At 49.8% G+C, this 17137-nt stretch overlaps 2 protein-coding genes across 2 annotated transcripts; one reads left to right on the plus strand and one right to left on the minus strand.

Moving 5' to 3' along the window:
* Positions 1-1259: 1259 nt before the first annotated feature.
* On the minus strand, positions 1260-4982 carry KCTD2 (potassium channel tetramerization domain containing 2; the record flags this gene model as incomplete). Its single annotated transcript, XM_079544362.1, has 6 exons — positions 1260-1289; positions 1849-1974; positions 2210-2305; positions 2957-3048; positions 3456-3564; positions 4692-4982. The coding sequence occupies 6 exons, from the start codon at positions 4980-4982 to the stop codon at positions 1260-1262; spliced, it is 744 nt and encodes a 247-aa protein (XP_079400488.1).
* A 397-nt stretch (positions 4983-5379) lies between these two features.
* ATP5PD (ATP synthase peripheral stalk subunit d) lies at positions 5380-7825 on the plus strand. Its single transcript, XM_079544230.1, has 5 exons — positions 5380-5506; positions 6145-6241; positions 7022-7093; positions 7425-7487; positions 7621-7825. The coding sequence occupies exons 1-5, from the start codon at positions 5385-5387 to the stop codon at positions 7750-7752; spliced, it is 486 nt and encodes a 161-aa protein (XP_079400356.1). The 5' UTR covers positions 5380-5384; the 3' UTR covers positions 7753-7825.
* Positions 7826-17137: the final 9312 nt, after the last annotated feature.

Consider the following 17137-nt stretch of genomic DNA (forward strand, 5'->3'; position numbering starts at 1 on the left):
CACAGCTTAACATAGAGGAAACAGTGACTGCAATTTGGCTAAGATTAGAGTTCAAGAGAGGCACAAACGAACATTTTGCACATCTATCCAAGGCATTCAAAAAAAGTCACAGAAGTTGACACATTGGACAAAATATATTACAACAGTTTGGCAACTTTTCACACCCCCACACCCCCAGCTCTTGATGCCCCTGTGTAATTTGAACTGATCTCTTTAAAGGTTGGGGACACGAGGGAAGATGCAGTTAAATCACTGTATGTAAATAGTGGATCTCCTCTGTAACGAGTCCCGTGGGTAAAATCAAACCTACCTGCTTGCTACAGTACAAAAGAAGTTCTGCCCACAGTCCTCCCTTGGTGAAAAGGCAGGTGACGGAGCCCATGCTGCTGGATACAAGGCAAAGCTGAACTTGGCTGGAACAAGTCCCTAACCTTGTGATTTTGCACCAGGCTAAGATATATGGTCATGGCAAGGTGTCGAAGGGGAAGATGTCACCATTCTTCTTCAACAGAGAGGTATACAAGACAGAACCATTACTCTGTCACTGTTCTAGGTGAACACAGGTCTGTTGGCATGCATGAGAAGAAATGGGCTTTGGAAAACGCCAGGAGCCCATATATGATAGTGCTAACAGCAAGACCGGTGTTAGATGCACGTGTAACTCCGCTCCCCTTATTAGCGAAGCGAAGCTCCTAGGAATTGTACAAGGAACAAATACAAAGCAAGAATGAAAAAAATTGTTTTTTACAAGCAGCTTTTTTGTTCCTTCTTTTAAAGCCCTGTTCTGATCTGTGGGGGACTGGCTGATCAGGAGGGAGCACTGCAAGATCTCTGCACTGTTCTGATGGTTGTAGACATAGGCACAGGTCAAACAGACCTTTCCACCCATGGCAGCCTGTGTAAGGTAGGACTGACCACAAGGCTGTGTGGACCTAAGCAACCTTTGCAAAGAATCCAACTGGGAATCCAGCACAGCTGTTGTTGGAAAAATTCAGTACAGCACTGGCCAAAAAATAAAACAAATACTTGTGGAACGGACTGAAATCCACCTGGAAGAGTTTTGTCCTTTCTTGTTCTCCAGAATAGAAGGAAAGCCTTTGGTTAGGACTAGAATTACTCATAACTGGCAGGACAGGCTTGGCTTTGCTTTGCATTAGCTTGGTTACTGTACAGGGGCAAGTTTGCATTGTGGAGACATGCTCTGTCCAACTAGATTGCCCTTTTGACATCTGGGAGTTCTAGAGGAGTGGACACTTGAATTACATCCGAGATCCTCGCTCTTGAAGAATCTGAAAAAGAAGAGAGCCTCTATAAATAACTCAGGCAAGTTTAGAAGCCAAAGTTCATGATCCAAATCTTTGGCTTTTGTAGAGAAAGGAAAGGTAGTCTAACAAGAGAAGGAATGAGAGAGTAGCCTGTTGGCTTCTATGCTACCGTACCGAATGACAGGCTGGTTAAAACAGAATCTCTTCTCTAGAAATGCTTTAGCTGCCTGCCAGGAGTTAAAAATGTCATCTTTTGTTGCTGTCCTGGGGAAAATGCATGGACTGAAGGAGAAAAACAATGTCAGTCTTCTTCTCACAGTATCCTTCAGTCACAAAATCCTCTTTTTTTCCAAGTCTTTCCTCTTTTTTTTCCCCCCTTGATTTGAATGCATGGTAAACCAGAAAATCTTTTAAGAGAGGGAAGGTCATGCACACAGGAGAAAACATGAAAGCTGGTATACAGAAAAAATATATATATATGTGTGTGTAGGTATACTGCAAATTGTGGATCTCCTGATGTAAGATGTGGTTTTTTTCTTTGCATAAGGGAATTCAAGACAATGCATTTGAGGAGATGCCTCACCTTTGCCTTCTCGCTGGGTTCTTTGACAATGCCATTGGTAGAATTGTTGAGTTCCCTAGACACAACACAGAGGAATTCTGCCTGGTCTTCATTTCCATAGTTATATGAAGATCCAATGCTGATTAGCTGTGTGACAGAAGACAGCCAAGGTAAGGATGACTCTATTGGTAAATCTTGACTTCTGCTTTATTCCTGCAATTGCCTTTTCTGCTACAACTGTTCAGAGAGACCTGTTCTGACCTGAAGTGCCAACAGGTCACATCCCTTCCCATATTCCAGTGTCACAGTCTTTCCCAAAGTGTGTTTGTAAGGCAAGTATTTACACAAGCACCAGACACATTTGTACATTTTTTACTAGTACCTGTTCAAATTTCCACCCATCAGACATGGTGGACACCATCTGTGTGAGCTCTTCCTCTTGGCACTGAAGGACTCTGTATACATGCTTCACAGGTCCCTAAAGAATGGAGAATAAAAATGAGCAGTTTAGCAACTGTTGTACTAGTATCAAGCTAGGAAACTAATTAGCCTTTTACAGGGCCTCCTGCTCTGTCTGCTTGCTGTTTGAGGAAGTTTCAACCATATGGGCTTCCTGAGGTCTCATTCTCGTGACTATCCAGTTGATTCTAAAACTGCTACAAGGAGTTAGCATGCTTTTTAAAATCCTTCCAGGTGCTTATGTGCCAGTGAAAGCAATACTTTGTTGTCTTTTAAAGCCATTTACTGTTTTTTAAATCAAACATACTGGGATTTGGATATCAGTTCAGCAGCAGAGACTGATATAAAGGGCAGAACGTGGTTCAGAGAAGGAAGAGTTGAACTATTCCTTACCTCCCAAAACAGTCTGTTTCGTTTCCCTATCTTTGTCTGTAGCACTTTTAACTGTTCATTGTCTTTCCCTGCAGTATTAATAAGATGACTCAGTAGCCTGTACTTGTGAAACCACAATGGATCATCTATCCCAGCTGTGGTTTGGTTTAACTAAGAACACTGATTGTCACTGTTAGAAACAAACCAAAGAACTTCTACCGGAAGCACCTATAGCCACATCCTCCAACTGTGCTACAGAAAATGACTGACTTCAGTATGCAAAACCCATGTGCATTACTTGAGAGGTTCTGTTCTCATTATCCCGTATCCGCTCCTTCACCAGCCGCACAAGCGACGCAATGTTGTAAAACTCAGCTTCTTCCAGTACCCCTAAGGAAGGAATCAAAAGCAGGCAATCTGTTACTTTATAAAGAGCAGAACAAAGACAGTTCAGCTACAAGAGTGCAATACCTGCTACTGACTCCAAACCTTTCCCACGTGTAAGAAAAGCCCTGGGTGCTAACTGGACTGCGCCTCTGACCTCACGCTCCCAGACTGGAAGAAAACAAGCTGCCTCCCTTTGTGGTTAATAGAACATTTAAGAAAGATTATTCCCCTTTCCCTAGGATTAAGAAACCCCGTGGTACAATCTCTAATATCATTCATGCAGCCTCGCTCAGAGGAAGGTCACCAAGGCTCCTTGCTTGTTCAGAACTGCTGTCTGTTCGGGGAGAAGAGATGCTGTTCGAAAAGTGCTATAAAACAGTGCTTGCAGTTCTTCTGTATGTTTCTCATACCTTCTTCTGCGAGCTCCTTGTTTATGATGAGCTTCCCATGTCGGAGGTAGTTCAGTATTGGACCAAAATATGTGGGATCTCTATCGATGAGATACGCTCCTGTCTCATCCTGTTGAGCGTGCACAGAAATGAAGCAGGCACAGTTAAATGGCATGGCATTTCACTTTTAAATTATACACTGAACAGCTTTTCTTTGAGAATCTGGATTCCTTTGCCTGTGAAAAGCGTATCTGTGACTCTATGCTTCAGCCAGCATTTTTCTCAGTATCTGAACTCAGCTGTAAATGCTGCAGCTCATAACGCTGGCAGATGTCTCCCAGTCAGTACTTCCACAAACAAGCTCGCATAAGTGAAGAGATGAGCAGGGCTCAGCAGTTTTGCTTCACTGCAATAACAAAATACAAAAGCTGGCAGTCATGTTCTGCCTAAACTGGTTTTCCATGATAGTTTAAATAAGAAACCTGGAAGAACATTTGGATTTCCAGTTCTGATTAACAGCATGTGATAATTCAAAGTACTTTTCCCCCCCTCTCCCCCCTTTCTTTGAATTACTGGAAATGCCCATTGCAGTGCACCAGTCCTGTCTCTGAACAGTCTCCAGCAGCTGGGCATACAACATCATCACATTACCAGCAATCCACAATTAAAAGCATTTCCTGAAGCAGCATGGAAGGGCTGATAAAGCCTGCATGGCTGTTTTTCATGCCATTTCCTTCTATCACTTTAAAGCAATGCAGGTCCTGCTAGGCAGCCTGCTCCAAAGCAGTGAAATGCTGAGGTCTTCCAAAATGTCATCTCCTATCTTTGCTGAGACTGGTAACCATTACTATGGCCATAACCTGGATTTAACTTCTACTTAAGCAGATATAAAATGTTGTACAGACACTATAGAAACCCTGCAGTAATAATAACTGTTTGTAAAACCTGTATGTTAACAACCTACAGCAACTGCAGAGCTATATGTCCAGTAAAGCTCTTGAACTGGGATCTTTTCTAAGAGCAGAAGTAAATACAACGAAAAACCACACACATCCTGGGGGCGGCGCATCATTTAAATCTCTGTTTCTGGGGAAGTTTCTCTCCCTGCTGCGTGCAGTAGCAGCAGAAGGGCGCTGGGGCGCTCCGGAGGAACGAGGAGGCGGCGGGGGCTGCAGCAACGGACGCACGACTCGGGGTGGTGCCGGGACTCCGTAGACCCTGGCCGGGCCCGGTGGGAGCGGGAGGTCCGGGCCTCACCTTGTCGGAGCCGAGCTCGGGCCCGTCCTGGCAGCAGAGGCGGCACAAGAAGGATTTGGGCTCCCGGCACAGCGTCTGTCGGGTGCTCACGAAGTACGTTCCGCCCACGTTCAGCCGCACCCATTTGGAGGCGGAGGGCGGCCGGGCCGCACCGGCGGAACTCGGGCTCAGCATAGCGCCGGAGAAACCCGGCGCGGCCGAGCGAGGGCTGGGCGGTCCCGGCACTCCCCCGGGGCCCGGACTGGGTGTGCGGCCCCGCGGCGGCCCTTCCGCCGCTGCCAGTTCCGCCATGGTGACCGCCCTCAGCGCCCCCACGCCGCCATCCCCGCTGCCGCCGCTTCCGGCGCACCAAGCACTTCCGTGCGCGGAGCTGCATGACGCATTTCCGCTAGCGCTGTGCTCTGACTGGCCGACGGGGCAGGACTTCCGGTGCGTCGCTCGGCAGTGCCAGAGGACTGCGGTAGCGGTCGGTGAAGGTGAGCGGGTGAGCGGAGGAGAGGAGAGGAGAGGGAAGGGGAGGGGAGGGGAGGCGAGTGGAGGCGAGTGGGAGGCTGGCTGGCTTCCATCCATCCATCGCCCCTTGGTAGGCGGCGTGGGGGTCCAGAAGGAGTCCCGAGTTCGTGGACTCCGGGGGGCGCCGGTTCCGGGCTCTGCCTGCCGTGACCCGCTCTCCTCTCGCGGCAGCTCAGCGTCATGGCGGCCCGCAGAGCTGCCGTCAAGGCCATTGACTGGGCGGCCTTCGCGGAGAGGGTGCCCGCCAACCAGCGCGCCATGTTCAACGCCCTGAAGACCCGCAGCGACGCGCTGTCCGCCCGGTGAGTGCCGCCTGCAGCCTCTCGCGGAGCCGCGCTCCTGGCCTCTGTCTCGTGTTGTAGTTTCCCACGGTGATCCGAGAGACGGCACGGCAGTCGCCTTCAGGGCAGGCGGTAGCGGTTTCTTGTAGTGAATCTTCTTTGCTTAATCCTCCGCGGAGTTAAACTGCGGCTGCGATGTGAAAAAAACTAGTTCTGTGAAAGCGCTTCGCTTTGGTGGATTTAAGAAAAATGAAATGCTTTGAAAACCTCGCTGCTCTGTTAAATGCTATGCAAACAATGGTTCTTCCAGGTGCTTTGGCATCTCCTGCTTGATGCATGCTTGCTATTACAGTTAGCATTGCCTCTTGCCTCTGACGTGTGAAAGCTGCCTGTGGTTTCTTATAGAGCTGTCTCTTAGAGATGCTGTGCAGTAGCATGAAGTGGGAGGGGCTGCGGGTTGAATTTGTCTGTCCATAGGGAAAAATCTGTTTCAGGGGTAAGGGAGTTTACAGAATTGGTTCATCACTAGTTATTAATAAGTAGATATTTTCTGTTAAACTCAGCAGGGTCTGGTAACTCTCTTGAAAGTAGGAAGGAGCAAGTGATAGCGTCAGGTTTGTACTGGCACTGGTGGTGACCGCTGTCCTTCCTCTCCTTAGGTTGGCTGCACTGCCTGAGAAACCCCCTGCCATTGATTGGGCTCACTACAAGACTGCTGTTGCTAAAGCTGGCATGGTGGATGAGTTTCAGAAGAAGGTCGGTGTCTGTCAGCTGAACATTGTTACTCTACGGAGGCTTAAACAGGGAATATCTTTTAGTGGAAAGCACCAGAATGAAGGTGTTTTCAGTTTTGGCTAGTAGCTTCCTTTGTTTTATGTCCTGCAGATCAGTCACTCACCTGAAAGAAAGAAAACTCAGTCTGTAGGAGCGAATTTGAGTAGTGCCTCTCCTGAAACAAACATTTGGTGTATTTCTTTAATTTACTGAATAGTAGAAAATGATAAGTGCAGGTCTGCAGACTAAGAAATGTGCAAAGCCAACTTTGATGCCTGTGGGGTTGTCATCCCATTTAGAAATGAACCAAAAAAGAATGAGCCAAGCATTTGCTGAAGGTCACACGATGTCACTGGCAGCATGGAAATTGGCTGCTATAAGACCGAAATAACCAAAAGATAGATGTGGGAACTCTGAGGAAAATCTGTCCATGATAGGATACATCTTTGGTGTTAGACTTCCTCGTGGTGCTGTGCTTTGCTGTGTGCAATGCTGTGATGAGTATGCATAGTACAACGTGTCCTGGTGATGATGTGCAATATGTAATAGCTCACTTTAAGCATACAGGTGAGTGGTGCTGCTTGAGAAATGTGCAATCAAGATGCAGAGATCATTTTTTAAAAGCTCATTAAGCTATGCGTTTGTGAGCATGTTGTGTCATAGGAAGAGTGGAAGGAATGCTCCCCTGCTGCTAGGGAGAACCACCTTTCACACGCAGGGTTATGTAAATCAAACTGTTTCAAATTTTTCTTTGTTTTCCAGTTCAGTGCACTGAAGGTCCCTGAACCAGTGGATACACAAACTGCCAAAATTGATGCCCAAGAGCAGGAAGCTGTAAGTGTTTGAAATGTTCCTGGATGTCAGACTTGTCTCTGAGTCTTGTGAAGATGGGAAGGGGTGAGAGGGAAGATGCGTTCTGTACTGGCGTCCACACAGGCAGAGCAGCCTGAGAGTATGGCTCTCTGGTCTTTCTTTGCATGTCTCTGGCTTTTGGCTAAGCAAAAGATTTTTTGCTTTGGGAAGGGCTTGGATTTTGTTCAAGATTTTGTCCGCTTGTGTAATGACAGAGAATTGTAACGTGAGCTTTGAAGGTGGTGTTGCAGGTTCACTCTAGATTGACATCTTTATTATAACTATGTTCACCATGCCCTCTTTTTTCTTGCAGGCCAAGAACATTGTGGAGTATGTGAAAGCTTCCAAAGCTCGTATTGCTGAGTATGAGCAGCAAGTAAGTATGGATGTTGCTTTGTGAATATTCTCTTTAACCCTGCTTGGCACACTCTTTTTCTTTCCTGTGCGTGCTTTGCTCTTTCTTGCTGATGAGTGATTTGTAACATATTTGTCTCTGCTCTCACTTCAAGCTTCAGAAGCTCAGAAGCATGATTCCATTTGAACAGATGACTTATGAAGACTTGCATGAAGCTTTTCCTGAAACCAGACTGGACAGGGAGAAGTATCCATACTGGCCACACAAACCCATTGCTGATCTGTAAACTGGCTTGGAAACAGTTTATCTGATGACTGTTAGAATGAATTATCTCTTAAATAAAAGTGTTTTCCCTCCTGTCTGTGGCTTAGATCTTTAGCTGTGAGGTTGCGAGGTTTTGAGAAATATGGAACCACGCAGCAATGCACAAAGAGGGTGGTTTTCATGGATTTTGTCTCTTACTGGTGAACTGGTTTTACGGCAAGTACTAAGATCTGAGCTAGATCTGATACTAACATTGAGTCCTCGCACAACTTCTGTAATTTTACCTTTGTAACCACGTAGTACAGGGAATGTGGTTCTGCCTTTGCAGGTGAATTGTTGCTTAGGAGATAGACTTGCACTCCAGCGCCACAAAATAAGTTATGTTTAGTAGTGATCTGCAGGGTGATGTCTGTCTCAGGGGTTTCAGAGGCAGTGTGCTGGTGCCGCTTTCCAGGTTGGCTGTGTTGGTTTAGGTGCAGTTGCAATAGGAGTTTAAGGAATTAGGTGAGATACAGAAGTTCAGAAGTATGATATTTTGAACATCCCAAGCGTTGCTCCCCCATAATCCTGGTGATCCTACCAGTCTGGATTTCTGTATGTTGCAGATCTCACTCAAAATCACAGAAACAATAGAACAAAGGCTTCGTACTTTGATTGATTTATTTAATTATCTGAGTAGGAATTCTTAAATGTCTCTCCTCAAAATGAAAACATCTCCATAAATGAAAAAGGGCTTTAGGTCCCTTTTTCTGAGCTGTAAGAATTACTATTGGATAGAATTAAGGTATTCTCTTCGAGTTCCATTATAACTTTATCTAATTACTTTGTTAGCCCACAGAGCACTTTCAGAATATATGTATGTTTACAGAACTAGAGTACAATGCACACACCATGCAGACTTTATGCTTTGGTTGTGGTTTGTTTTTTTTTTTTGTTTTTTTCTAATTTAGGCAGCTGAAACAACTGGTTTGAATTGAGCAGTAAAAGAAAATACAGTAGAGGGCTTGGAAGAAATAAAATGGAGAAAGACTGAGCGAGCATCGCACAGAGCTGGTCCCTAACTGCTCCATTTTATAGAGATAACAGCAAAAAAAAAGAGTGACAAGAAGAAATGGCTGTAGAGAAGCACCTTCTCCAGAACTATCAGAACCGGGTCCTGTTCCGGTGTTTTCCAGCAGGGCTTGGTTTGCTGCACTTTTTCCTGGGTCTTCTTGGTAGGATGTTTCATGGCCTGGTTTGTCATTGGTGGCTCGGTGTGCACACCTGCAAACAGCAAACACTGGGATGGGGCAGGATGGGGTGGCTGCCAGGAGCACTGACTGGAGCACTTCTCGCCCGGAGGAAACCCACCTTGACTTGAACCTGCAGGTAAGGTGCAGGCAACCCAGCCTGCTTGTTTCAGAATTTTTGGGTTGCTTTACCTTGTTGGACTGTTCCGAAAGCTTTGCCCAAGCGTAGGGATTTGTGCTGATGGTGCAACAGGAAGAAGGTGTCCAGCACAGCCATGATCATCAGCAGGAAGGTGCCTAAGAAAAAGAGCACTGCAAAACAACAGGAAAGCAAATAAGGATTTGGTAACAGGCACGATTCTCTTGAATCTGTAATCTCCCTGAGAAAGGAAATTGCTGTCTGCAGCCAGCTGGTGAAGGGTAACTTCATGATGTCATTGCTCATGAATGTGCCCACGAATGCCCAGCGATTTTCTTAGAGTTGTTACCTGAGTAATATGCAGGATGCCATCAATAAAGATGAGTACCTATTATGGGTGGTTCGTTGGAGGAAGTTGGAAGCATATTGTTGAGAATCACAGCTAACATGGAGCTGCCAAGAATGATGGAAATCTGGAAACTGATTTTCTCCTCGAGAGAGCTGGGTCCAAACAGCACAGCCATGTCAAGCAGATACAGGGCGCACGTCGGGAGGATGAGGTTCAGAATATACAGAGTGGGTCGTCTCTTCATGGAAATCTGTTGAAGAAGATGGACAAAATTTGAGTAAGAGATAACACTCTTGAGTGGATGCTTACTCCCTGATGTGGAAAGCTACCTTGCTTCATACTTTTTTTTTTTTTTTTAATATTAGCACAGAACAAAATGAATTTACATCAGTACCATATAGGTGATCACAGGAAATTCTCCATCGTCCATTTCTTCCATGTACTCATTGATGCTCAGGTTGGTGAACTTCCATTCTCCATCAGTTAGGAAGAAGCTCTGGCTGTTTACCAGCATCTCAGCTGGTGTCCGCTTCACTTTCAAGGAAAGGTCTGTTACTGTTTGTAAGAGGAGAGGAGAGGCAGAATTGAGGTTTCTATCAGAGGTCAGTTATTTCCTCTTCCTTTCCCTTCCAACCAAGGTTGCATACACATGAGGAAAGCAAAAATCAGATGTAAGCAAATATCAGGCTTGTCACAGCAAGGCTGTTGTTTGGCTTGTGAAGACCAATTCCAGGGGTGACTACCCAAACATCTCAGATGCTTGGAGATGTGTTGCTGGGAGAGACGCCAACACATCACAACTCTGAGCTTATTTTCCCTCTAACTAAACAGCACTCCCCTAACAGCAAGTGGTGCTGATAAGGGAACCCAGGAGTCAGCTAGGGCCCATCTCAGCTGTTCCTTTTGCACGTTTAGCTTGTTTGTGCTAAAACTTAACTTGCCACTTACCTGGGTAGAGAAATGAAGCAATGCTCATGTTGCATGTCTGGGTGTCGAAGGGGAACTTGAGGATCATCAAACTGCACGTTAGTGTGACCTGGAAGGGAAGGCTGGCGTTGAAGGTGCCATTGTGTGTGACGACAATGTACTCCAAGTTGGACTTCTGTTCGTTCACTCTGGAGGAAACAAAACCGAAGAGTGACAGAGCTGCAGGATGCTGCAATGATCCTCAGTCACACAGAAGCTGGGGCTGTAAGTGTCCCTTTCGGATGGGTCCGTGCAGCCACGCAGACATGGAATGCAGTGGAAAGGGATGCGTGGGCTTTGTGGGGAAGGGGCTCAGTGCTGTCTCTTCATGCTGACTCCCATCCTTTCCCCCTGCAGCCAAAGAGCTGGAGGGCCCATGCGCAACGCTGCCAAGGGTGACTTTCATCCCACCACATTGCTTGTCCCCCCAGCTGCTTCTTCAGGATTAACAGAGCCTATATGTTGCATTTCAGGAGATGCTACAAAATTACTCACCCACAAAGTGCTTTATATAAGGTCTTTCCCATTAATGTAAGATATGAGATTCTTGGTTACGTTTAGTTTATAGGAATAGCTAGTAACTGAGTTTATCCCATTTCCTGCAATATTACCAAATGGTTTGCATCCACAGTATTTTTCTTAAGCTGGTGGATAAAAATAAAATGAGAGCCTACCTTTCCAAAATGAAGATTGGGGGTGACCAGAATGAATCCATGGGCAGAACAATTTTAGAAATGTTACAGAAATCCCGTGGGTCCCAGGTGGCAAAAGTGTTTGTCCACTCCTGGGTAAGGAGGCAAAGGGGAAAGGTGAGTGCTGGGCTCGGACCCAGCCATGTTGCTGGGTGGCACGGGAGAGAAATGGTCTTACGGAACCTACCAAGCTCAACACGAAATAAAAAGTGACGGTCTGGAGCTTTTCAGCCTAGGGAAACAAAATGGAAGGTATTTAATTGATTTTCTCAGCTGTACCCTGTGCAGAGCTCTGGGGCTTTCCGCCACTGCTTCTGCCATGGATGGCACAGACTGTGGAAACTGAGCTTGGGAGGACAGGCTGAGTTGTTCAAAAGTCCTCCAAGCCTTAACAAAAAAAAATGCTTTCAAGCAGCAAAAAGCTGAAGTGGAAGCAGCTGGAACACCCAGGTCTTGCTGGCCCAGTCCTGCCTTGCAGAAAGATCAGATCTCAATCTAACAATGGCACAGATTTCTGTTATAAAGACTTGTCAACATTTGTGCATCCTTACCACAGACAGAATTGCTATCAGCATAAAATCCATCATCACTTCCATAGGCTCCTTCCAGTGAGTCTTTGGCAGTATGTGCGTGTGCAGCTTGCTGTGAGAGGAGATGTTCAGGTACTCAATGACATCATAGTAGGTGCAGATATACCTGGGAGCAGCTCCTAATGGCAAAAATATACACTTCAATTAGAAAAGGATCAGGAGAGATCTCAACCTGTGAAAGAGACATGTATGAAATGAAGGGTATGGGGTGTAGGTACGGAAAACATCATTGATCCCTTCTTGCACAGATGAGAGCAGAGCTCCTCAAAGCTTTTCCAGTCCTCTTGAACTTACCTGTCCCAAGAGAAAGTGTGAGCAGAGCTATAAATGCTCGCTGCATCTTCTCCTGCTTCCAAATAAAGAGGCAGATGGTACCGGGTACCTTACCAGCGGTTCCAAAACACGTCATTTGTTATGCAGAAGTTGATTTGATATGTACTAATGAGGGATTGGTGTTTTGTAAACAGGAGCTAGACTCTGTATTTGCATTGGAAGGAAGACTTTGCTAATGGATTGACGCACTCAGTGGGCTCTTGGGAGTGGTCTTTAGTTGTGGTAAAGGAAAAAGAAGAGCATTAAATCCAACAATTTGAGGGAAAGAGAAGAAAGGGCTCATATCCATAAAGGAGAGGCTGGGAGCCAGAGCCACTCAACAGCAAATCTTGTCTCATTTGCAGGACCAATGCAACACCACTAAAACAGAATAGGAAAATTAGCTCTGGGGGGCAGAGAGGCTGCTCTCCCTGTTCCCTAAGTGCTGAGCACTTTGTGGAATCACTGATGTTGTTTCTGCCTTCTAGTTGACACTCTGTCCTCCTGAGGTGCTGCTCCAACTCCTCACTGTTAAGATTAAAGTCTCAGAGATGTTTACTTTATCTCTCCCTCTGCCCTTCCTTCGGCCATCCTCTCTCTGCCTGTGTTCCTGCTGTAGCTCCAATGATGCCTTCAGGTGCACTGAGTGACACTTTGAGTGTAGGGGAACAGCTCCATTTATTGTGTTCTTGGAAAATCCCATTTCCCTGGGATATTGCAGATGGTACCTGAGCACCTCCAGTTGTGTGGGACAGGAGGAGGGAAAATATGGGCCATACAGTAGGGTTTGAACCAAACAGAAAGGGTTGGGGTGAGCCATGTGTTGGTGCAGGAACTGATGTGGGCAGCATCACTGGGACAGGAGCAGTGCTGGAGGTGATGCCCTCCAGAAGTGCCCTAGGCCTCCCAGCAGCTGTGAGGTGGGAGTGGGCTGGGACCGAATCTGTTCTGCTGCTCTGTCAGCTTTTGGTATCCAGCATTCTGCTGCAGCAGCATGGCCCTGGGCTCCACTGCACATCTCTCCTCCTGCAGCTCACCTTGGGGTGCCTGGCCTTCAGTCCCCCGTGCAGTGAAAACAGCTTTGTCTCATTTGCTTTTTCTGGGTTCCTCTGCTCTTGGTTTGCCCGATCTCCTCCATCACTCTTCATCATGGGACTCCCAGACCTTCCCCAGCTCGCAAGGCGTGACCTATGGATCCTTCCTGGCCTCGTGCTGCTCTGCACATCCCGACGTCTGAGAGCAGTGCCCTCTGAGCGCAGGGCTTCTCCTTAGAGACCAGAACCCGGCTGGCAGCCCCTGCACTGCGACTATGGCAGAAGGAAGAGTAGCCCAGAGCTGAGGGAGACGGATGGACGCGCAGACCCATGCGGCACTCGCAAGGTGACGGGAGCCGAAGCGGACACCGAGGCCCACGCTTGACTGACGGTGCGGCTGTGCGATGTACGAGCGCCCCATCCCCAGGCGCTCGTCCCACCGCGGCCCCCCGCGCTCCCGGCGGCCGATTCGCGCCCAGCGGCGGCCGGAAGGCAGCGGGCGGACAGCTGGAGGGGCTGCAGAGCCGTGACCGCGTGGCCTAATGGATAAGGCGTCTGACTTCGGATCAGAAGATTGAGGGTTCGAGTCCCTTCGTGGTCGCATAGGGTGCTCCTACTTTTCCAGCCGCTCCCTCTTCCCACCCGCCCAGAGAAGGGGAAGGAGCACGCGTGCCCGGGTTTGGTTCCCTCCTATAAGACCTGCTCCGCCGGGATTTTCCCTTTTTCTTTTCCCTTTTTCTTTTCGACGCCTGCAGGGTTATCCTGCTGCACGGCCGGGAGCCGCGCGTGTCCCCGTGTCCCCGTGTCCGTCCGTCCGTCCCGTGTCCGTTCCGTCTCCCCGCGGGCGCAGTCCGAACTCCGCTGCGTTTGGGGCCGTTCCCACGAGCGGGAGCGCGCATCCCGCGCAGCCCCAGTGGCCTAATGGATAAGGCACTGGCCTCCTAAGCCAGGGATTGTGGGTTCGAGTCCCATCTGGGGTGAGCAAACCACCCTTTTCTCGATTATTTTTTTCATTGCTTTCTCCCCGTGTCAGTGCGTGCTGATACAGACGGCGCGGGGTGGGAGGGTACGGTGAGAAGGAATTTCGCACCCCCGTGGGACAGGAAATTAATTAAAGATCTGAATGCAATGGGAGAATTAAGGACTGAGCTCAGAGTAACACAACTCTGTAACACCGATGCATCGGTGAGCACCGTCTGCAGGGTTCGCGGAAGGGAAGGAACGGTGGGGCTCGGGGCAGCGAGGGCTGCGTTAATGGAAGAGTCTCAGAATATCTCGAGTTGGGAGAAACCCTTGAGGATCACTGAGTCCAACCCTACACTGCACCACCCCACCCCCACCCCTCAGCGGAGTCCCAGCGCTCCCTCAGCTCCGGCTGCCCTGCCGTGCCCACCGCCCTCCGGGGCACAGCCTTTCTCAGCCCCCGGCACGGCTCTGTGCCGCGCCTTCAGGCCCCGCCGCCATCAGCAGATGATGGACACATCTGTCCAGCACGCTTCCCAGAGCAGGACAGGGCCAGCACTGATGGGAAGGAGGTTTCACTCCTCCGCCAGAAACCACATCTCTGTGCGGAGCTGCTCAGTGAGGGCACTCTGTTGAGCCGCGGTGCCCTGGGACCACAGCCCTGCGCATAAATGCTTGTAGGACCATGCCTCTCCGTTTTGTTGCATTAAAAAGCTGCTCGAGAGTCTTTTTTCCTACAGTTAATGGACTGTAAAAGGCAGTTGTGGTCAGGGTGATATCACACCAGTGAAACCTAAAGTGAAGTTTCTTTCCAAGTTATTTCTCCCTGTTAGGTGCGGGAGGAAATGACTCAGCTGCCTGGAAAGCAGAGCCATTTTGGCCCGTATCGACCCCGCGCTGCGCTGCAGGCAATGCCCTGCAGGTGTTGCGGCTGCAGTCACGCTGGGATCTCCATGGCCCTGGTTGGCTCACTGCACACTTTGGGGAACTGCCTCAGCGACGGTCCCGCTCCGGTGCTATCAGATCGAACAGCTTCTGGTCTTTCTCTCCCTCACCACCTGTGGGCCGAGCTTCTGGCAGGAGGAGACCGCGCGTGTGCCGCTCCCAGGAGCCGCGCTACCAGCCGGTGGGCGCGGATTGGGGTGCGCAGAGGGAATAAAACAGCTCCGGGAAAGATAAGCACAGGAATTCTGCGGTGACTGATTCCCTAACGGTGGATTCGAATCCCTCCCTGCAGTCCGGCGTGCTGCACGAGAGGCCACGCGGACCGCGGCGCACGTCTGTGGGCGCTGCCCCCCCCCCGGCACCCGGCGCGCCCCGCCCTCGATTCCACGCTGGCTGAAGTCGAGCTGCGTGGCCGCGGGGATCAGAGCGCCCGCGCTCGTGTGCCCCAGATTTCGGATTGCATTTGTGTGCTGGGTTTCTGCCGTCCTCAGAAGCACGGTTTGAACAGCCACAGAGAACATCGCGTACCGCCCGTGGGACTCCTGTGCCGTGCAGCCGCACACGGGGGGCGGGGCGGGTGCTATGATGTCCCGTGGGGACCTCCTGCCGCTTCCTGCTGTCACCAGCGTTCGCCTGGGAGGACCACGGTGATTCCTGGGGGCAGGGAATGGGATTTGATGTACGTCTGTGCGCGCTGGGGGGCGTGTAACCATTGGGGGCCGTCGGTGTCTGTTACTGTTCCCAAAATTGAGGGCGAGGAGACCACGTGGCCTAATGGATAAGGCGTCTGACTTCGGATCAGAAGATTGAGGGTTCGAGTCCCTTCGTGGTTGTTTTAAATCACTTAATCGTTTGATTTCAGCTGAAGGTATCCCTGCGGCGCTGGCTGCCGGGAGGAGAGGAGCGGCCGCCAATGAGCGCAGAGGCCTGGTTTTGGGGTAGGCGGTGCCCCCGGAAGCTCCGCTCCCAGCTGTGGCCGATTCCGCTAAAAAGCTGGGGCTGCTCAGGTGCGTGGTGGGGTTGGTGTTGTTTTCTCTTAGGCCGGCAAGAAACGCTGTGACGAGGGTGGGCGGAACCGGGCTTTTACTCCGTCTGAGACTCGGCCTACGAACCCTGCCGCTTTGTCCGTTCTGGCCCTGGGGCAGGACGGACACCGTGAGGCCGCACCGCTTCTGTGCCTTTCTCTTCCCTTTCCTTTTGGCCTATTTTTTTTTTTTTAACCTGCGGGCTCAGTGCGGGGGGCTCTGGTATTTGCTGGCCCCGTTCTCGCTGCGGTCTCGTCGATTCTCACACCTCCGCCTGTGCGATTCGCAGCAGCTCCCGTGCTGTTACCAGGAGCAGAGCCGCGCTGCTCGAGAGGAGGCGCGGAGCCTTTGAACGGCGTGCTGGTGTCGTGGGCACAGCGTCCGCCCGGCCAGCAGAGAGTTAACTAGGAGCACCGGAGGATGCTCATGCGCAGCCCCAGTGGCCTAATGGATAAGGCACTGGCCTCCTAAGCCAGGGATTGTGGGTTCGAGTCCCATCTGGGGTGGATCTTTTCCCCTCCCGCGTACTGCCGGTGCGCAGCAGCAGTTCGGTGTCTTCTTTTCCATCGCGGTCGCTCCGGGGTTCCCCCCGTGCACCACCATGGTCTGAGATTGTTTAAAGTTAGCGGTCCGCCTCCTCCAAAATCCTGTCGTGTGCAACGACGTTCTGTGTCGCTGAGGCAGCGGAAATGATCGTAAATGATCGCGTTTCCTCCCTGGGTTCCTGCAAGGGCTGGAGGAAAGAATTTGTGTTTTGTTTGCTCCTGTTTCTTGGCAGGTTGTGCATAGAGATGGGACGGAGGCAGCGTCCTGAACTGCGTTCAGAGCTGCGAACCTCAGGGCCAGGGCAGAGATTTCCCTCCTTGCCTAAAAGAGTACAGCACCCCTGCTCACCCCAGGTGGGACTCGAACCCACAATCCCTGACTTAGAAGGCCAGTGCCTTATCCATTAGGCCACTGGGGCCCTGCAAAGTGACAAAAAAATGCATGATTTCAGTGCCTTTATGAGTCCCCGCCCCACACGGCAGAACAGCCAGACCTCGTGTGCTGCCACCGCACCGCGGGCACCGGGGGCACCGTGCTGCTCGTGCTGCTCAGTTCGGTACCGGTCACAGCTCTTAAAGCTGCTTAGTCTGAGGCTTCATGAAGCTGTGCTTCAAGGA

This window comes from Tetrao urogallus (genome assembly GCF_951394365.1).
Source record: "Tetrao urogallus genome assembly, chromosome: 18".
In the NCBI taxonomy this organism is placed as follows: domain Eukaryota; kingdom Metazoa; phylum Chordata; class Aves; order Galliformes; family Phasianidae; genus Tetrao; species Tetrao urogallus.